This window comes from Culex quinquefasciatus, chromosome 2 (assembly GCF_015732765.1).
Source record: "Culex quinquefasciatus strain JHB chromosome 2, VPISU_Cqui_1.0_pri_paternal, whole genome shotgun sequence".
Classification (NCBI taxonomy): Eukaryota; Metazoa; Arthropoda; class Insecta; order Diptera; family Culicidae; genus Culex; species Culex quinquefasciatus.
The window spans coordinates 131,221,423-131,243,247 of NC_051862.1; the positions used below are offsets into that span (position 1 = coordinate 131,221,423).

The window sequence follows — 21,825 nt, forward strand, 5'->3', positions numbered from 1 at the left end:
ATCCAACCTTCTCTGCTTCCCGCTTCAATTCCGTGTACCGCCTGGCCACCTCCTCGAACGTCCTGCCGACAATGTCCATGTCGTCGGCGTAGCAGATGAACTGGCTGGATCGGTTGATAATCGTGCCCCGCATGTTGAAGCCCGCCCGCCTCATTACACCTTCAAGCCCAATGTTGAAACAGAGGCCGGAGATACCGTCGCCTTGTCGCAGTCCCTTGCGCGATTCGATCGGGTCGGACATCGCCCCGAAATCTTCACGCTGCACCGTGCCCCGTCCATCGTTGATTTCACCAGTCTGATCAGCTTCCCGGGAAAGCCGTTCTCGTACATGATCTTCCATAGCTCTTCGCGATCGACCGAGTCGTACGCGGCTTTGAAATCGATGAACAGGTGGTGCGTCGGGATCTGGTACTCGCGACATTTTTGGAGGATTTGGCGTAGCAAAAAGATTTGGTCCGTCGTCGATTTCCCCTCCACAAAACCGGCTTGGTACGGCCCAACGAAATCCTTTGCTCGCTCCGACAGACGACAGAAGATGATCTGAGACAGCACTTTGTAGGCCGCGTTGAGAATAGTGATGGCTCGATAGTTCTCACATTCCAACTTGTCCCCCTTCTTGTAGATCGGGCATATTACTCCCTCTTTCCACTCCTCCGGTAGCTGTTCTGTGTCCCAGACCTTGACAATCAGCCGGTGTAGACAGGCCGCCAGCTTGTCCGGGCCCATCTTGATGAGTTCAGCACCGATACCATCCTTACCCGCTGCTTTGTTGTTCTTCAGCTTCTTGATGGCATCCTTAACTTCCCTCATCGTGGGTGCTGGCTCGTCCTCGCCGTCCACCATACCGCTGACGTCGTTTCTCCCGTCGCCCTGGTACTCCGCCTCTGGGCCGTTCAGGTGCTCGTCGAAGTGCTGCTTCCACCTTTCGATCACCTCACGCTCGTCCGTCAAGATTCCTCCGTCCTTATCCCGGCACATTTCGGCTCGCGGCATGAAGCCAGTCCGGGATTGACTGAGTTTCTTGTAGAACTTACGCGTTTCGTTGGAGCGATACAGCTGCTCCATATCCTGGAACTCCAACTCTTCCAGGCGGCGCTTCTTGTCCCGAAAGAGATGGGTTTGCTGTCTTCGCAACTGTTTGTACGACTCCTTGTTCCCACGGGTGTTGCGCAGCAGCCACTTGTCCCGCGCTGCTTTCTTCTCGTCCCAAATCGCCTGACATTCCTCGTCAAACCAGCCGTTCCGTCGAACTCGGTCCACGTACCCGATGGCGCTCGATGCCGCTGCGTTGATGGCTGCTTCCATATGGCTCCAGCAGGCCTCCAGAGGGGCTTCGGCAAGCTCACCCTCGTCAGGCAACGCAGCTTCGAGTTCCCGCGCGTACTGGGTAGCGACCTCAGGATCCTTGAGCCGCTCCAGATTATACCGCTGCGGGCGACGGTACCGGATCTTGTTGACCTCAGACAGGCGTTGGCGCAGCTTGGCCACCACCAGGTAGTGGTCCGAGTCGATGTCCGCGCCACGGTAGGTTCTGACGTCGATTATGTCCGAGAAGTGCCGACCATCGATGAGAACATGGTCGATTTGCGTCTCCGTGTCGTTTGGTGATCTCCAGGTGTACTTGTATAGGAGGTGTGCTGGAAGAAGGTACTACGTATGGCCATGTTTCGGGAGGTAGCGAAATCGATGAGTCGTAGGCCGTTCTCGTTCGTCTGCTGGTGAGCGCTGAACCTCCCAATAACCGGTCTAAACTCCTCCTCCTGGCCAACTTGAGCGTTCAAGTCGCCGATGACAATCTTGACATCGTGTTTTGGACACTTCCTGTACTCGCGGTCAAGAAGCTCGTAGAAAGCGTCCTTGTCATCGGCGTCGCTTCCCATGTGCGGGCTGTGCACGTTGATGATGCTCAGGTTGAAGAATCGGCCCTTGATTCTCAACCGGCACATTCTGTCGTTGACTGGCCACCACCCAATCACGCGCTTCGCCATTTCACCCAGCACGATAAAAGCTGTCCCCAGCTCGTGTGTATCGCCGCCGCTCCAATACATAGTATACCCACCGAATTCTCGGTGGTCCTTCCCGTCCAGCACACCTCCTGCAGCGCCACGACTTCGAGACCGCGGACCCGCAATTCATTGTGAAGAATGCGGTCGCTCCCATCGAAGTTGAGAGACCTGCAGTTCCACGTCCCGAGTTTCCAATCCCTGGATCCCCGAAAATCGGGTCGGCGATTGGATCGGCTCGCATTTGGAGCTCTCTGCACTTGAGTTTTACGGCGGGTGCGTGTAGCCATCACCAACCCCCTGTCTCGCCGGAGGACCGTCGTACCAGGACTGTTTAGAGTCCCACCCTGGCACTGGGACTGTTAGTCAGCCGCCCCTAACCTGGGGTACAGACGCTGATTCGAGCCGCCCCTAACCTGGGGAACAGACGCTCGGGGGGTCCTAACTCTACCTGCAGTAAGCCGCCCCTAACATGGAGAACAGACGCTTACCTCGACGATGGAGCAGGACACCGGTTTCTTTGAGCCGCCCCTAACCTGGAGAACAGACGCTCAAAGAGGGGGTCAACCTCTTCTTTGGAGCCGCCCTAACGTGGGGAACAGCCGCTCACAAGTAGAAGGAATCGAACACCAGGTTGTTTTGGGCCGCCCCTAACCTGGGGTACAGCCGCCCAAAAACGGGTGATGGAGGGAGGGGTGGGGGGGGGGCGCACGCACGATTTGGGTTTTGACCTATGTTAAAGATATAATTGATAATTAAAAAAATAAATTATACGTCGTTCTTGTATGAAACTAATTTATTTTACAATCTTCAATTTATGTACAATGAACAATATATCCGAATCTCGCGCAGAGTGTAGTCATCAGCTGGGAGAGAGCATGAAATTTTTCAATGTTGCCAAAGCCGAAAGGAATAGTGCAAAACGACCTACCCGCCCTCTCTCGAATTTGACAGATAGGATTGATTGAATGCGAGCCAAAGGCGAGCATAAATTGGATTGAACAAAAAAACATATTTTTTGTTTTGACACTAGTGAGAATTGCTCGGTGTTTTGCACACGCTCCGGTACTTCTCGGTTGTCATTTATCGCCGAAAGATCATTTACGGAAGTCTCCCGGTCCTCTACAAGCAGCGGGAGATCCGGTTGTCCAGAAATGGAATTTCGATTCCGGTAAAGTTGCTTTGCTTTAGTTCCGACTCAGGGCCTCCGTTTACAGTTGTGAAAAGTTCAAACAAAATTCGCCCACCTGCTCCAACTCATCGAAAGCCCCTGGTTGAGCTGAACGGGCCGAGGTGTAATCCGCAAGATATCGATGCCAAGACAGGTGATCATCGGATGCCATCCGAACGGCCAGCTTTGGTACTGTCGTATTTGGAATACCCAGAGAAGGAAGCGACACCCACATCAAGTCCATTGAAGGAACGGACCGGTATGTAAATTGAACTGTTTAAACCGAAAGATGCAAGTTACATAAATCATTTAGTTGCAGAGATGAAACATCAGAAACAAAAAGAAGATTCCGGGAATTTGACCGTTCTTGACATTACGTTCGGCGATTTCAACGCGCCCACATCTACGCCTGAATCAAGAATACCTCATTTGCTGCGGGACTCGATAGTCAAAGAGAAGAGGTTGAGAATTTTCCAGCAGTTTCCGTTGATGGTTTGTATTTGTTTATTTTTTATGATGAAATAGTACCTAACGTGAATTATTCTCGCAGAAATGGATGACAGCTCGCTGAAACCTTCTATCGCAGATAAATGGTTATTTGCAGGATGGGCAGGCCACGCCCCGAGACCAGATGTCCAATCCCTTAGGGCATCTCCAGCGCTGGGGTGCAAATCAAATTTGCACCCGGCTCATGAATACCGAGATCAAATTTGCCACCTTGAAAAAACTCCGTCATCCCCACCGCTAGGGTAGCAAATTTGCCACCGAAACAAGCCCACCGCGGGGGGTAAATATGGGTTTTTATCATTTTTTGCTCTCGTTTACCTTCAAAATCAATAATTATGTGTTGATTCATGCCTAGAAATGCTAAAAGTTTATTAAACTTTTTAATCCTATTGAAAATTTCAAAGAATTTCATTTTTCGAAAATGTCGAAAGTTTAATTATTTGCTACCCGATTTGATTCCCACCAAATTTGCTCTCGAGTTTGCCCCCGAGTCTCCCACCGCGCGTAGCAAAGCAGGTATCAAATTTGATCTCAAGTTCATCTGTAGAAGAAAAATATGTGTCGGTACCTGTCGGGTACTCATTTTCTGATACCCGACAAGTACCGGCAAGCCGGGGGGCAAAGTTTTGAATGCTTTTTATATGTCTGCTCTCTTTATGATATGTACAGTCATCCCACATATTCGGAACACCCACAAATTCGGAACACTTTGTGGTAATTTGTCAATAACATGCCAAATGCAGCTTTTCTGTCAACCCTACTATTTGTAGGACCTTCATTTGGACGTTCTCTTGCTATTTCACTGGTAAAAGTAGTACTTTTTAAACAAAAACCTCATTTCAAGATAATTTTATCCAGAGCATCAAAACATTGCCTCCAAATTGCCTGTTTCATAATTGTGGGATGTTATTGTGCCTCCCACAATTGTGGAACACCTGAATTTAACTGATATTTTTACAAAAAAAGTTATCAGACCATTCATAAAACATAACTAAGAATGAGTTTCGTTGGTTTCAGTGCCTGAAGTCATTATTTTTTAAAAATTATGTACTCATGGAGAGAACCAAAGTTTGTTTACATCCGTAAGAAAAAACTGTTCCGAATTTGTGGATTTCAAGGGTCAAAGTTTTTCTTCAAAACTTGATATAAAAGTTAAAATTTGCAGTTGTTCGATACAGCATTCGAAAGATCGCAAGAAAAGCTTTCAAATGAAGGTAAATGCGAATCATTAAGTTCAATCATTGATTTTCTATGATTTTTTGATCATTGGCCGATCTGTAAACTGTTCCGAATATGAGGGATGACTGTATGATGTATGATTCAAAAATTCAAAAATTCAAAAAAATTCAAAAAAATTCAAAAAAATTCAAAAAAAAAACAAAAATTCAAAAATTCAAAACAAATCAAAAATTCAAAAATTCAAAAATTCGAAAATTCAAAACTTCAAAAATTCAAAAATTCAAAAATTCAAAAATTCAAAAATGTAACGTTCCGTTCTGTTCCTCAAGTAAAACGGCTTAAGCGCCACCTCTCCAAGTGAAAGGACCGTTAACTCCGATTAAATTTACCCGGTTCGACTTAAGCTAGCAAGCTACTCTAGGTATTAATCTTGGTGTTTTTTCAGGGGAACAGGGGCGTTTATATAATGCAAAAAGATAGATCTGACCTTAGTAGTTGTTCGTCGGTCCTACCGGATGTCCCACGGCGATCCCACGTAGCTGCGCATTAATTTTTGAATTTTTGAGTTTTTGAATTTTTGAATTTTTGAATTTTTAAATTTTAGAATTTTTGAATTTTTGAATTTTTGAATTTTTGAATTTTTGGATTTTTGAATTTTCGAATTTTTGAATTTTAGAATTTTTAAATTTTTGAATTTTTGAATTTTTAAATGTTTGAATTTTTGAATTTTTGAATTTTTAAATTTTTGAATTTTTGAATTTTTGAATTTTTGAATTTTTAAATTTTAGAATTTTTGAATTTTTGAATGTTTGAATTTTTGAATTTTCGAATTTTTGAATTTTAGAATTTTTAAATTTTTGAATTTTTGAATTTTTGAATTTTTGAATGTTTGAATTTTTGAATTTTTGAATTTTTGAATTTTTAAATTTTTGAATTTTAGAATTTTTTGAATTTTGAATTTTGAATTTTTGAATTTTGAATTTTGAATTTTAAATTTTGAATTTTGAATTTTGAATTTTGAATTTTTGAATTTTGAATTTTGAATTTTGAATTTTGAATTTTGAATTTTGAATTTTGAATTTTGAATTTTGAATTTTGAATTTTGAATTTTTGAATTTTGAATTTTGAATTTTTGAATTTTTGAATTTTTGAATTTTTGAATTTTTAAATTTTAGAATTTTTGAATTTTTGAATTTTTGAATTTTTGAATTTTTGAATTTTTGAATTTTTCAATTTTTGAATTTTTGAATTTTTGAATTTTTCAATTTTTGAATTTTTGAAATTTTGAATTTTTGAAATTTAAAATTTTTCGAAATTTTTCGAAATTTTTTGAATTTTATGAAATTTTTTGAAATTTTTTAAAATTTTTTGATTTTTTTTGAAATTGTGTGTGGGTATGTGTGTGTGTATGTGTGTGTGTATGTGACCAATAATGTCACGCAGTTTTCTCAGCACTGGCTGAACCGATTTTGACCAAACCAGTCGCATTCGACTTGGTTTAGGGTCCCATACGGTGCTATTGAATTGTTTGAAGTTTCGATAAGTAGTTCAAAAGTTATGTATAAAAATGTGTTTTCGCATATTTTCGGAAGATGAATAAATGGCAGTAAACTGAACCAAACATCATCATGTTATACATCGTTATTTAGGTAATTGAAAGACCTTTCCAACGAGTCCACAACTTTGAAGATCTGGCAACCCTGTCTCGAGTTATAACCACTTAAGTGATATTTATGTACTTTTTTGTAGCCGGATCTCATTTAAATGTATGTAAACAATGTCCGGATCCATCATCCGACACATCGTTGGTTAGATAATTGAAAGACCTTTCCAACGAATCTACAACATTGAAGATCTGGCAACCCTGTCTCGAGTTATAACCACTTAAGTGATATTTATGTACTTTTTTGTAGCCGGATCTCATTTAAATGTATGTAAACAATGTCCGGATCCATCATCCGACACATCGTTGGTTAGGTAATTGAAAGACCTTTCCAACGAATCTACAACATTGAAGATCTGGCAACCCTGTCTCGAGTTATAACCACTTAAGTGATATTTATGTACTTTTTTGTAGCCGGATCTCATTTAAATGTATGTAAACAATGTCCGGATCCATCATCCGACCCATCGTTGGTTAGGTAATTGAAAGACCTTTCCAACAAATCTACATCATTGAAGATCTTGCAACCCTGTCTCGAGTTATAACCACTTATGTGATATTTATGTACTTTTTTGAAGCCTTATCTCACTTAAATGTATGTAAACGATGTTCGGATCCATCATCCGACCCATCGTTGGTTAGGTAATTGAAAGATCTTTCCAACGAATCTACAACATTGAAGATCTGGCAACCCTGTCTCGAGTTATAACCACTTAAGTGATATTTATGTACTTTTTTTGTAGCCGGATCTCATTTAAATGTATGTAAACAATGTCCGGATCCACCATCCGATCCATCGTTGGTTATGTAATTGAAAGACCTTTCCAACGAATTCACAACATTGAAGATCTGGCAACCCTGTCTCGAGTTCTGACCACTTAAGTAATATTTATGTACTTTTTTGAAGCCGGATCTCACTTAAATGTATGTAAACGATGTCCGGATCCATCATCCGACCCATCGTTGGTTAGGTAATTGAAATACCTTTCCAACGAATCTACAACATTGAAGATCTGGCAACCCTGTCTCGAGTTATAACAACTTAAGTGATATTTATGTACTTTTTTTGTAGCCGGATCTCATTTAAATGTATGTAAACAATGTCCGGATCCACCATCCGACCCATCGTTGGTTAGGTAATTGAAAGACCTTTCCAACAAATCTACAACATTGAAGATCTGGCAACCCTGTCTCGAGTTATAACCGCTTAAGTGATATTTATGTACTTTTTTGAAGCCGGATCTCACTTAAATGTATGTAAACGATGTCCGGATCCATCATCCGATGCATCGTTGGTTAGGTAATTGAAAGACCTTTCCAACGAATCTACAACATTGAAGATCTGGCAACCCTGTCTCGAATTATAACCACTTAAGTGATATTTATGTACTTTTTTTGTAGCCCGATCTCATTTAAAAGTATGTAAACAATGTCCGGATCCATCATCCGACCCATCGTTGGTTAGGTAATTGAAAGACCTTTCCAACAAATCTACAACATTGAAGATCTGGCAACCCTGTCTCGAGTTCTGACCACTTAAGTGATATTTGTATACTTTTTTGAAGCCGGATCTCACTTAAATGTATGTAAACAATGTCCGGATCCATCATCCGACCCAACGTTGGTTATGTAATCGAAAGACCTTTCCAACGAGTCCAAAACATTAAAGATCTGGCAACCCTGCCTCGAGTTCTGACCACTTAAGTGATATTTATGTACTTTTTTGTAGCCGGATCTCACTTAAATGTATGTAAACAATGTCCGGACCTTTCCAACGAGTCCAAAACATTGAAGATCTCGCAACCCTGTCTCGAGATATCCCGTCTTAAATGATATTTATGTACTTTTTTGTAGCCGGATCTCATTTAAATGTATGTAAACCATGTCCGGATCCATCATCCGACCCATCGTTGATTAGGTAATCGAAAGACCTTTCCAACGAGTCCACAACATTGAAGATCTGGCAACCCTGTCTCGAGTTCTTTTTTTGTAGCTGGATCTCATTTAAATGTATGTAAACATTGTCCGGATCCATCATCCGACCCATCGTTGGTTAGGTAATTGAAAGACCTTTCCAACGAGTCCAAAACATTAAAGATCTGGCAACCCTGTCTCGAGTTCTGACCACTTATAATGCCACTTATGAGCCCTTGAGTGATATGTGTGTTTTTTGGATCAAATTTGTGTCCAAACCCATCATATTACATATCACCCATTGTTGGAAAAGAGTGAGGAAGGCACCAACCACATAGGTGGATTAAGTTAGTTTTTTTTGAAATTTTTTGATTTTTTTTTTATTTTTTTTATTTTTTTCCGTGCTTGATTCGATTTTTCCGTGCATAATTCCATTTGAAGCGGTAGCAAACAGACTGAATACCGGGTAGCAAAGTGAAATCCCGAAGAACTGAGAGCAAATTTGCTACCGCGACAGGTACCGCGATGGGGTTGACGTCGGGTGCAAATTAGCTTTGCTCCGATGTTTGCACCCAGCGCTGGAGATGCACTTACAGTTTGCATCCCGATGACAGGTCCAGCATTCCCCGCCGCAATCGATCTTTCGGTCCAAACACGATCTGGAAAGGAATTGTTGGATCGTCCAGTTTCGGCATCGGCCGGTATGCTAATCTAACATTTTTGCTTATTGTTGGTTACAATCTAAGCTTTTTCTTTACAGTTTTGCGTTCCACTGAGGATAAACCGCAGCCGAAGTCGACGGAAACGTCGACAAGCCCCACTTCGCCTCGGGAAACACCGGCTAATCGAAGTGATCAGGTGACGTTGCCGAATCTTGAAGTCAACGATTCACCATGTGATGGAGGTGATCAAAGTTTGGACGAGAGTGACGCAGTTCACCTTGCTCCATACGACCTTCGTCTCCAAGCAGATCGTCACGGCCGGAAACGGAATCGCCCAAACTGGGGTGACCTCGTCAAACGTTACAATCACGGGATTTTCATCCCACTTTCGGTACATCCCGTCGATCAGCTTTCCACAGTCGTACATCGACAGAGCAGAACTTTTTACAGAACTTCTCAAAAAGCATTCGATGCCGCGATCCAATGCGGCTGATGCCGTGGATCGTGTTGTGTCGGCAAAACTCCATAAACAGATCTTTCAGTCCGGATGAAGAGGAAGAATATGGTACTTAGATGTAGGTTGTAGGAGTATGAAGACAAAGAATACGATGTGAATGTGTTGTATAAACTGTGAAAATACAAAAAAATGTTTAAAATTAATTGGGCTATCTTTTTTGTTCAAGGGATAGAATTCAAATAATAGGAAGGTGATTTGTTTCAATTTGGAAACAGGTTTTGTTTTTTCTTCTCTATAAAAAAAAAGTCTTTATATCCGTCCATCAGCGGGGACACAACCATGCCCATTTGTTTGATTAAACCAGCTCTAATTCAACTCGATTGCGAGATGAATTACTCGAAACTAGGTGTCCGAAGGTTTGATTGTTGAGGCAATTGCAAACCTCTTTTTAAACCTTAGCTTTCATCCACCCCGGGATTCGAACTGACGACCTTTGATTTGTGAGTCCAACTGCCTACCAGCGACTCCACCGAGGTAAGAGACCCAGGGAGACGACTCCTACACCTGGACTGAGCAAACGACCTTACCTCTAGGTTAGACAGGGCCAACATTTACTTTCCCGTCCGACGGAAGGCGTGATTAAACAAATCTCATCTCACAAAATGTCACCGAGACCTTCTGGGATCAAACCCAGACCGACTTGGTAAGAGCACGTCAGTGGAGTTTACATTAGGTTTCTTTACAAACCCATGTTGGCCCAATTACATTGTTTTGTTTGAATTCTGCTCATAATCACCTTCCTGAAGTTGTACACAAATTCTCGTTTGCGCAGGTTGGCGGAGTTGTTTCTGAGCCGATTGTCCTTTGTTTGTAGCTTTGATACCAGCCGTGATACCAGCACGCAATGTCAACGTCGTGATGCACGAGAACAGAGTCATTGAGGGCCGACCAGAGAGGACCACGTCGATGTAGAGGACATCCTCGTCGTCCAGGTACCAGATTCGACCGCCCTTGGCCGTCCCCTTTCCCGCCAAGCGCAGCGCAAGATCGAACGGTGGTCCTATTTAATTTTTGACGCAATGAAGCTAAAAGCTTTGCAGTTGCTGAAATTATTTTATTCGATGTACAATCTCACCTTATTATTTATCCATAAAAAATGCACCTGTATTCGACCGTACATTGATTGCTATTGCTTTAAAAAATTAAACACAACAGTAGTATGTGCGCTCACAGCATGATAGGCGGATAGGACAATTTTCCATGTCAAAATATCCAATGCGCCAAGGTAAACAATAATCATTGTTTACATTGGCGCATTAGTTAATTTAACATCGTAAATTATCCTACCCGCCACCCATCTGACAGAAGTCTGATTGGTTATAACGGTTTCTCTCTCCTCTCACGCGCTGGAAGCATTGAAATATTTCATGCTCTTCATCAGCTGTTGCCTACACGTTGCGAGAGGGTTGGACATACACTGTTATCAAAAAGTATTGTTTTTTTAAATCGAGATTTAAATTTTATTTCATAAAGTTTTATGTGAAATGCCACATGAATATAGTCCAATGCGTTAAGTCTTATGTGCAAAATTTGTCCTATGAACGTGTCCTATGTGCACTCATAGGTTGTATGAACCAAATTGCTTCAGAACTAAGTGTAATATTAACTTTTATATGATCCCGAGTTGCACACTTGAAAAGCATAACTCTAGACCCATTTGGGCGTTTTCAGAATCGAAAAATACCCAAGCGTGTTGAAATGAGATTTAAAAATGTGCACCAAAACTTTGTCATCAAATTTCTCAGATTGAGGTTTTTGCACATAGGACCTTTTGAAAAAGTACTCTAGAATACTCTAAATTTAAAAAGATCCTCGCAATCGTGCAACTTGTGGAAAGCTGTATACAAAGGTGCACACCTCAAACTACAGCAGAAAAAAAACTGTCTAAGACACACACCCGAGCACACACCTTAGTTTGAAACTGTTCTAAAGTGTTCGAAAGCAGCAAAGCTCCGTCAAGACACGCACCACTCTAGGCGAGGGGGGGGGGGGGGCAAAGTGTGCAATATATGCGAGAAACTATAGATTTTTGCAGTGTGCTTTTTTTCATAAAATGTATATGCAATGTTCACAACATTTATGAATGTGTGCCAAAATGTGTATTAAATTATTTACGCGTGTGTGTCAGCCAGCAGCAACAGCCGCGGTCGAGGCCGCGTTTCATTTAGTATTTTGTGAAAAAGCGCGTGTGCCTCAAAGTTGATTCTCCGCGGACCGAGATGGCAGACGGTTCCGGCACAAAGGCCACAACGGTAAAATTAACGAGATTCGGATGTATCCGACGATCCGGGGCGTGTACTGCTCGTCAATTACTTTGAGAGCGGCAGATGGAGATGGCCGTCAACGAGACGCTGGTTCCGGGACTGCAGAACAACGGTGACCCACAGACAAACAGACGGGACACTCGAGTGGCGAACCATCTTCCTCCTAAAACGGTTATTTCAGATTTTGTTAAAATGATTTAATTTAAAAAATTTTACAATATAGTAATTGAATTATGCTTTAATATGATTAAAAAGCTGAAATCTGCTGTTAAAAATTCAAAAAATGTTCTGAGGCTTCGAATTTGACATGATACAGATAAAATACAGATTTATTTTTAAGAAAATACAGATCTCCCATAAAATAATCTGGCATCGTTGCTCATGAGGTTCTGCCCGAAGCAGAATAATACACGGAGAATCAGCATTACACTTTTTGCAGTTCGATGTTACACCACCGACTAGTTTCAACCCTCGAACTGAAAAAGGTGTAAAATGCGAACTGCAAAAAGTGTAAAAGTTACACCTTTGCCAGTTCAGGGGTCCGAACTGAAAAAGGTGTAACTTTTGGACTTAGAAAAATTTTGAGGAATCTGCGGAATCGTTTCACTCGCTGTCAAATCGGGACTTAGTGCAATTTGGATTTCGGTGGTCAGAGGAGTTGAAATGGTGAGTTTTGCCTCAGTTTGGGAACAGTGGCCGGAAAAGGCACCATTCCGGTTCCCCCAGACCGGATAACCAAGAATTACGTAACAGTGAATGTTTTTGTGGCCGGATTCGGTTGAATTCTTGGTTCTTCGGTCTGGAGGAAGTGAAATTCTACCTTCCGGCAGGAGTTGACACAAAGCTGTCGGATGCGGTCAGAAAAAGTAAGATTCCGGTTCCCCAGACCGGATAACTAAGAATTTCGGACCAATGAATATTTTGTGGCCGGGTTCGCGTGAATTCATGGTTTTTAGGTCGGAGGGAAGTGGAATTCTTGGTTTTTTGACTGGAGGATTATCAGACTCAAAACTAACCCAACTTTTTTTTACTTGTTTCCAGGTGTGGTGCTACTCGGTCAACTAGAAACGCGCCACGGAACACGGTCCGACCCGAAAAGATGTCCTCGGCCTGTAAGTGTTGCGGGAGTTTTGTTGTGATGCCACTCAAAAAGTGGAGCTAAATTTTTGACTGCCCTTTTTCGGGGGAACCGTTTTGCCTTCCTCACTGAGGTAAGGCTATAATCCTGCTCTAAAAATGAACTTTTCATTAAAAGCTCAAAGACCCACCTTCATGTATACATATCGACTCAGAATCGAAAACTGAACAAATGTCTGTGTGTATGTGTGTGTGTATGTGTATGTGTGTGTGTATGTATGTATGTGACCAAAATTCTCACTGAGTTTTCTCAGCACTGGCTGAACCAATTTTGACCAAACCAGTTGCATTCGACTTGGTTAAGGGTCCCATACATCGCTATTGAATTGTTTGAAGTTTCGATAAGTAGTTCAAAAGTTATGTATAAAAATGTGTTTTCACATATATCCGGATCTCATTTATATGCATGTAAATGAAGTCCGGATTCATCATCCGACCCATCGTTGGTTAGGTAATCAAAAGACCTTTCCAACAAGTCCACAACATTAAAGATCTGGCAACCCTGTCTCGAGTTATGACCACTTAAGTGATATCTATGTGCTTTTTTGAAGCCGGATCTCACTCAAATGTATGTAAACGATGTCCGGATCCATCATCCGACCCATCGTTGGTTAGGTAATCAAAAGACCTTTCCAACAAGTCCACAACATTGAAGATCTGGCAACCCTGTCTCGAGTTATGACCACTTAAGTGATATTTATGTGCTTTTTTGAAGCCGGATCTCACTTAAATGTATGTAAACGATGTCCGGATCCATCATCCGACCCATCGTTAGATAGGTAATCAAAAGACCTTTCCAACAAGTCCAAAATATTGAAGATCTGGCAACCCTGTCTCGAGTTATGACCACTTTAGTGATATTTATGTGCTTTTTTGAAGCCGGATCTCACTTAAATGTATGTAAACGATGTCCGGATCCTTCATCCGACCCATCGTTGGTTAGGTAATCAAGAGACCTTTCCAACGAGTCCACAACATTGAAGATCTGGCAACCCTGTCCCGAATTATGACCACTTAAGTTATATATGTGTACTTATTTTTCTGATCTAAACAAATAGCTGAAATATGTGTCCAATGTTACCCATTGTTGGTAAAAGTGAGGAAGGCATCAACCACATAGGTGGATTTAGTTAGTTTTTTTTATCTCTTCCTGCGTCAGGGATGAAGTTATTCACCAATGCCAGCATTCCGTTGCAGGCGGCCACCGGGTACGCCAGTGTTTGTTGGGAACCGGATCCAGAAGGACATGCTGATGGATTTGAACAAGGAGTACCTGCCGGAGATGGGCATCACGACGATGGGAGACATTATTGCCATCCAGCGCCACTCGAAGACGGTGTGCGACCAGAGTGCCCGCGACCGGGTGCTGTCCTCGCAGTCGGCAGTCGTCGAGAAGCCAGAACTGCCGGAACACTTAACCAATCTGGTTCCGGTGGCGGCGGTTTCCGCCACGCTGAGCAACCCACCCAAATGTTCGGACAAGAAAGCATCGCTGGTCGGTAGCTAAGGCAAACGGAGTGCCGTCTTCAAACTGAAGAAGTCGCCGGTAAGTGTTGAGGATTTGGTCAAAGTCAGCCTCACTAACGTTTAAACTCTTTCAGCAACAACCCACCCGCAAACTCCCTCTCAAAACCCAGAACGTCACTCTGTTGAAGAAGATCCCTGCCAAGACGGTCACGGCAGGTGACGACCAGTCGCTCTCCTCGCGACGGCGCAGTTTTGACTGCATGAACTCGGACAGCGAGCCGGCCAAATCCGTATCCTTCTCGAAGAGGGACGAAGTGCTCGAAATCGAATCCCATCCCATGCGCTTGCAGGATCGGGAACTCCCGTTTTGGGCACGCATAGGCGGCGGTGGCGCTAACTCCACAGCCGGGAAACGTTAATCGCCCTTCCCAAACCAACAGCTAACGGAAGCGTTGATCTCCGGGTTGTTCCCGATCTGAGGAAAAGACGGTCCGGCTACAGTGCGCCCACTTCGCGAGCAAAGTCCCAACCTGAGCCCTTATAGTTCGTTGACAAGACCCTCGGCCGATGTTCCTGAAGACTTCCGGTCACCGATCTACGTTGGGAGGTCGATCAAAAGGTACAATGTACAAACATCGCTTTCCCCCCATTTCATCGCTTTCTTTTTATGCTTACTTTATTGTTTGTTTCTTTCTTTGTAGAGCGACGGTGACAGCTTGAACGGAAACCGGAAGCAAGAAGCACGAGGTATCATCGGAACTCCTCTGGCTGTCCGTGACCGGAAGCACGAAAATATTCAAACCGAAAAGTACATCGAGAAGGTAAAAAACAAAGTTGAGTTGCTGAGATTTGTGTTTACTGAAAACTTGCGATTAATTTCCAGCTCTTTGTCCAGCTCCAGGAGATTTAACCAGGCAGACTTATACAGCTTTAACCTCCATAGCCCCAATCCGTGACTCAGATGCAGTCCGCAAGTAGGATACTGTAGGACAAGATTACCCAAGATTTGGTGGGAAATGCTGGATCTCATTACGGCGTCCAAACTGCTGCAGGACAGAACACCAAGGATGAAAGGATCATCGAGGACAAAAGGAATTTTAGAGCCAAATTGCACCTTGGTTGACCGAGTTGCTGAACCAAGACATTGGCTAGATGATTGGCAACCTCTGAGCCGGTGATTACAGTTTCCCAGTAGGTAAACCATTCACAAACTAATTAGATTATTAAAAATGTAAACCTTTTCACAATTCTTTGCAGGGTTAGGCTCCAAGTGAGGACAAGACAGAGCTTGGTGACGATGGTAGCGCCGAATTACCGCGACATCCGCCAAGACCGGTAGAGCCGGATAGCTATTGCGACAAGCTGAGGAAAGATAATTCGGTCAACTGGACTAGGACCAGGCCTAGGTTTTGCCGGCCGAATCCATAATGAGACACGCCAGATCGGGAGGAGTCGGTCCAGCTGCATAACTGGGTCACTGGTTTTCACCAACGTCGATAGCGAGGCCATAAAGCATAACAGCAAGTTGGTGGCTGAAGGTGTCAAGGCGGTGCCGTGTGTCTGCTGCCGACGAGCGTTTGCAAGGAACAGCAGGTTGAATGGCCTTCCGGTGAGCGATATAAGCTTGAATTATTTTGGAGTTAATGGTACTAATTGGTTTTTATTTTTTCTAGTTACGTGGCAGCCGGAAACACATCGTAAAAGGTGTCGTCGTGATTGTCGTTTCAACCAGTTTGGCTATTTGTGCTTAAGTTGAAGAGGTTGGAAGCTAGCCAAACCGTGGAACTAACAAGATTGTGCTGACAACGGGATACCGAGGTCTACGTTACGCCGATGGACGTACCGTGAAGTCATGGTTATAATCGATCGAACGATGTGACAACGTTGAGCGGAGCGAAGAAGTTGCCATAGGAGGCCAACAAGCCGGAACCAGTTTGAGAACTTGGCACTGCCTCGAAGTGTTCTGACTGTGGCTTTCCGATATTGATTGGACACAGGCATTGTTTGTAATTTATATTGTGTAAAATTGTCGAATATGTTTTTATCATCAAGTCATTGTAATCATTTTGTTAATAAACTTAAAGAAACATTGTTTAACTCATAGTTTCATTGAAATTTATTGTTCAATCTAATATCCCTTAATAAGAATCCCAAAGCAAATGCAAAAACGCCCAAATATAGGCAATAGGCTATTTTTACCCGGTGAAACGTTTCAATTTCAATTTTACACGAAATCCAGTTCGACCCCTCTTACACGAAAGTATGTAATCGTACCTGAACTGAATTTCGTGTAATCGAACTCGATTTCGTGTAATGCCTATCCTCCGTGTAGAGTTATAAATTTTGTACCCGCCAGCAAAACAAATGGTGTGCTAGTGTGCGTGAGCGCGGGCTTAGATAACTCATGTGTGAAACATGTCTGCACGGAGGATAGGCATTACACGAAATCGAGTTCGATTACACGAAATTCAGTTCAGGTACGATTACATACTTTCGTGTAAGAGGGGTCGAACTGGATTTCGTGTAAAATTGAAATTGAAACGTTTCACCGGGTAAAAATAGCCTATTGCCTATATTTGGGCGTTTTTGCATTTGCTTTGGGATTCTTATTAAGGGATATTAGATTGAACAATAAATTTCAATGAAACTATGAGTTAAACAATGTTTCTTTAAGTTTATTAACAAAATGATTACAATGACTTGATGATAAAAACATATTCGACAATTTTACACAATATAAATTACAAACAATGCCTGTGTCCAATCAATATCGGAAAGCCACAGTCAGAACACTTCGAGGCAGTGCCAAGTTCTCAAACTGGTTCCGGCTTGTTGGCCTCCTATGGCAACTTCTTCGCTCCGCTCAACGTTGTCACATCGTTCGATCGATTATAACCATGACTTCACGGTACGTCCATCGGCGTAACGTAGACCTCGGTATCCCGTTGTCAGCACAATCTTGTTAGTTCCACGGTTTGGCTAGCTTCCAACCTCTTCAACTTAAGCACAAATAGCCAAACTGGTTGAAACGACAATCACGACGACACCTTTTACGATGTGTTTCCGGCTGCCACGTAACTAGAAAAATAAAACCAATTAGTACCATTAACTCCAAAATAATTCAAGCTTATATCGCTCACCGGAAGGCCATTCAACCTGCTGTTCCTTGCAAACGCTCGTCGGCAGCAGACACACGGCACCGCCTTGACACCTTCAGCCACCAACTTGCTGTTATGCTTTATGGCCTCGCTATCGACGTTGGTGAAAACCAGTGACCCAGTTATGCAGCTGGACCGACTCCTCCCGATCTGGCGTGTCTCATTATGGATTCGGCCGGCAAAACCTAGGCCTGGTCCTAGTCCAGTTGACCGAATTATCTTTCCTCAGCTTGTCGCAATAGCTATCCGGCTCTACCGGTCTTGGCGGATGTCACGGTAATTCGGCGCTACCATCGTCACCAAGCTCTGTCTTGTCCTCACTTGGAGCCTAACCCTGCAAAGAATTGTGAAAAGGTTTACATTTTTAATAATCTAATTAGTTTGTGAATGGTTTACCTACTGGGAAACTGTAATCACCGGCTCAGAGGTTGCCAATCATCTAGCCAATGTCTTGGTTCAGCAACTCGGTCAACCAAGGTGCAATTTGGCTCTAAAATTCCTTTTGTCCTCGATGATCCTTTCATCCTTGGTGTTCTGTCCTGCAGCAGTTTGGACGCCGTAATGAGATCCAGCATTTCCCCACCAAATCTTGGGTAATCTTGTCCTACAGTATCCTACTTGCGGACTGCATCTGAGTCACGGATTGGGGCTATGGAGGTTAAAGCTGTATAAGTCTGCCTGGTTAAATCTCCTGGAGCTGGACAAAGAGCTGGAAATTAATCGCAAGTTTTCAGTAAACACAAATCTCAGCAACTCAACTTTGTTTTTTTACCTTCTCGATGTACTTTTCGGTTTGAATATTTTCGTGCTTCCGGTCACGGACAGCCAGAGGAGTTCCGATGATACCTCGTGCTTCTTGCTTCCGGTTTCCGTTCAAGCTGTCACCGTCGCTCTACAAAGAAAGAAACAAACAATAAAGTAAGCATAAAAAGAAAGCGATGAAATGGGGGGAAAGCGATGTTTGTACATTGTACCTTTTGATCGACCTCCCAACGTAGATCGGTGACCGGAAGTCTTCAGGAACATCGGCCGAGGGTCTTGTCAACGAACTATAAGGGCTCAGGTTGGGACTTTGCTCGCGAAGTGGGCGCACTGTAGCCGGACCGTCTTTTCCTCAGATCGGGAACAACCCGGAGATCAACGCTTCCGTTAGCTGTTGGTTTGGGAAGGGCGATTAACGTTTCCCGGCTGTGGAGTTAGCGCCACCGCCGCCTATGCGTGCCCAAAACGGGAGTTCCCGATCCTGCAAGCGCATGGGATGGGATTCGATTTCGAGCACTTCGTCCCTCTTCGAGAAGGATACGGATTTGGCCGGCTCGCTGTCCGAGTTCATGCAGTCAAAACTGCGCCGTCGCGAGGAGAGCGACTGGTCGTCACCTGCCGTGACCGTCTTGGCAGGGATCTTCTTCAACAGAGTGACGTTCTGGGTTTTGAGAGGAGTTTGCGGGTGGGTTGTTGCTGAAAGAGTTTAAACGTTAGTGAGGCTGACTTTGACCAAATCCTCAACACTTACCGGCGACTTCTTCAGTTTGAAGACGGCACTCCGTTTGCCTTAGCTACCGACCAGCGATGCTTTCTTGTCCGAACATTTGGGTGGGTTGCTCAGCGTGGCGGAAACCGCCGCCACCGGAACCAGATTGGTTAAGTGTTCCGGCAGTTCTGGCTTCTCGACGACTGCCGACTGCGAGGACAGCACCCGGTCGCGGGCACTCTGGTCGCACACCGTCTTCGAGTGGCGCTGGATGGCAATAATGTCTCCCATCGTCGTGATGCCCATCTCCGGCAGGTACTCCTTGTTCAAATCCATCAGCATGTCCTTCTGGATCCGGTTCCCAACAAACACTGGCGTACCCGGTGGCCGCCTGCAACGGAATGCTGGCATTGGTGAATAACTTCATCCCTGACGCAGGAAGAGATAAAAAAAACTAACTAAATCCACCTATGTGGTTGATGCCTTCCTCACTTTTTACCAACAATGGGTAACATTGGACACATATTTCAGCTATTTGTTTAGATCCAGAAAAATAAGTACACATATATAACTTAAGTGGTCATAATTCGGGACAGGGTTGCCAGATCTTCAATGTTGTGGACTCGTTGGAAAGGTCTCTTGATTACCTAACCAACGATGGGTCGGATGAAGGATCCGGACATCGTTTACATACATTTAAGTGAGATCCGGCTTCAAAAAAGCACATAAATATCACTAAAGTGGTCATAACTCGAGACAGGGTTGCCAGATCTTCAATATTTTGGACTTGTTGGAAAGGTCTTTTGATTACCTATCTAACGATGGGTCGGATGATGGATCCGGACATCGTTTACATACATTTAAGTGAGATCCGGCTTCAAAAAAGCACATAAATATCACTTAAGTGGTCATAACTCGAGACAGGGTTGCCAGATCTTCAATGTTGTGGACTTGTTGGAAAGGTCTTTTGATTACCTAACCAACGATGGGTCGGATGATGGATCCGGACATCGTTTACATACATTTGAGTGAGATCCGGCTTCAAAAAAGCACATAGATATCACTTAAGTGGTCATAACTCGAGACAGGGTTGCCAGATCTTTAATGTTGTGGACTTGTTGGAAAGGTCTTTTGATTACCTAACCAACGATGGGTCGGATGATGAATCCGGACTTCATTTACATGCATATAAATGAGATCCGGATATATGTGAAAACACATTTTTATACATAACTTTTGAACTACTTATCGAAACTTCAAACAATTCAATAGCGATGTATGGGACCCTTAACCAAGTCGAATGCAACTGGTTTGGTCAAAATTGGTTCAGCCAGTGCTGAGAAAACTCAGTGAGAATTTTGGTCACATACATACATACACACACACATACACATACACACACACATACACACAGACATTTGTTCAGTTTTCGATTCTGAGTCGATATGTATACATGAAGGTGGGTCTTTGAGCTTTTAATGAAAAGTTCATTTTTAGAGCAGGATTATAGCCTTACCTCAGTGAGGAAGGCAAAACGGTTCCCCCGAAAAAGGGCAGTCAAAAATTTAGCTCCACTTTTTGAGTGGCATCACAACAAAACTCCCGCAACACTTACAGGCCGAGGACATCTTTTCGGGTCGGACCGTGTTCCGTGGCGCGTTTCTAGTTGACCGAGTAGCACCACACCTGGAAACAAGTAAAAAAAAGTTGGGTTAGTTTTGAGTCTGATAATCCTCCAGTCAAAAAACCAAGAATTCCACTTCCCTCCGACCTAAAAACCATGAATTCACGCGAACCCGGCCACAAAAATATTCATTGGTCCGAAATTCTTAGTTATCCGGTCTGGGGGAACCGGAATCTTACTTTTTCTGACCGCATCCGACAGCTTTGTGTCAACTCCTGCCGGAAGGTAGAATTTCACTTCCTCCAGACCGAAGAACCAAGAATTCAACCGAATCCGGCCACAAAAACATTCACTGTTACGTAATTCTTGGTTATCCGGTCTGGGGGAACCGGAATGGTGCCTTTTCCGGCCACTGTTCCCAAACTGAGGCAAAACTCACCATTTCAACTCCTCTGACCACCGAAATCCAAATTGCACTAAGTCCCGATTTGACAGCGAGTGAAACGATTCCGCAGATTCCTCAAAATTTTTCTAAGTCCAAAAGTTACACCTTTTTCAGTTCGGACCCCTGAACTGGCAAAGGTGTAACTTTTACACTTTTTGCAGTTCGCATTTTACACCTTTTTCAGTTCGAGGGTTGAAACTAGTCGGTGGTGTAACATCGAACTGCAAAAAGTGTAATGCTGATTCTCCGTGTGGAGTTTTTTTTTTTTGAAAAAGGTCCAATAAACCAAATTTTATTTTTTTGCTTTTTGGGTGTTTTTAATACCCCTGACTCAAGGCGGTTTCAAAAACACCCAAAAAACAAAAACTGGAAATTTGGTTTATTGGACATTTTCAAAAAAAAAAAAAAAAAAAAACTCCGGATGTGATATTACGATGTGCCTTTTTTCAGTGGAGGGAGGATATAAAATGGAATTTTAAATCAATTAATAAAAAATAACTTCGTGGCCCTTCGTGACAGGTCTTACTTGACAGCTCGTTCCAAGGGGACCATAGTTGATCAATCAAAAAAAAAGTTGCATAGTAAATTTATTTTTTGCATTTAAATGAAAAAAGTGATCACACATGATTTTTAGTCGTTTTTT

The 21,825-nt window shown here is 43.2% G+C and overlaps 3 protein-coding genes and 2 long non-coding RNA genes across 6 annotated transcripts; 3 read left to right on the forward strand and 2 right to left on the reverse strand.

Moving 5' to 3' along the window:
• Positions 1-2,808: 2,808 nt before the first annotated feature.
• Positions 2,809-3,814, forward strand: LOC119766824. The gene is made up of 3 exons (XM_038252812.1): positions 2,809-3,433; positions 3,488-3,666; positions 3,725-3,814. Exons 1-3 carry the CDS (start codon positions 3,340-3,342, stop codon positions 3,743-3,745), a joined length of 294 nt encoding a protein of 97 aa, XP_038108740.1. The 5' UTR covers positions 2,809-3,339; the 3' UTR covers positions 3,746-3,814.
• Positions 3,815-12,667: 8,853 nt separating this feature from the next.
• Positions 12,668-14,730, forward strand: LOC119767871 (uncharacterized protein C19orf47 homolog). Its single transcript, XM_038257622.1, is given in 5 exon segments — positions 12,668-12,746; positions 12,922-12,992; positions 14,177-14,231; positions 14,233-14,563; positions 14,619-14,730. Coding segments are annotated over 3 exon segments (360 nt in total). The 5' UTR covers positions 12,668-12,746; positions 12,922-12,979; the 3' UTR covers positions 14,525-14,563; positions 14,619-14,730.
• A 771-nt stretch (positions 14,731-15,501) lies between these two features.
• On the forward strand, positions 15,502-16,587 carry LOC119767873. Its single transcript, XR_005277756.1, has 3 exons — positions 15,502-15,679; positions 15,742-16,093; positions 16,158-16,587. It is a non-coding gene; the product is annotated as an uncharacterized LOC119767873 (long non-coding RNA).
• A 533-nt stretch (positions 16,588-17,120) lies between these two features.
• Positions 17,121-19,073, reverse strand: LOC119767872. 2 transcript variants are annotated; one of them, XR_005277755.1, is made up of 5 exons: positions 18,617-19,073; positions 18,415-18,534; positions 18,043-18,351; positions 17,625-17,976; positions 17,121-17,562 (listed from the first exon to the last, which is right to left on the reverse strand). It is a non-coding gene; the product is annotated as an uncharacterized LOC119767872 (long non-coding RNA). The 2 variants fall into 2 exon arrangements; XR_005277754.1 differs by having other exon boundaries at positions 18,039-18,351.
• Positions 19,074-19,194: 121 nt separating this feature from the next.
• Positions 19,195-21,178, reverse strand: LOC6039423 (uncharacterized protein C19orf47 homolog). Its single transcript, XM_038250802.1, is given in 4 exon segments — positions 19,195-19,486; positions 19,488-19,542; positions 20,729-20,799; positions 20,977-21,178. Coding segments are annotated over 3 exon segments (360 nt in total). The 5' UTR covers positions 20,742-20,799; positions 20,977-21,178.
• Positions 21,179-21,825: the final 647 nt, after the last annotated feature.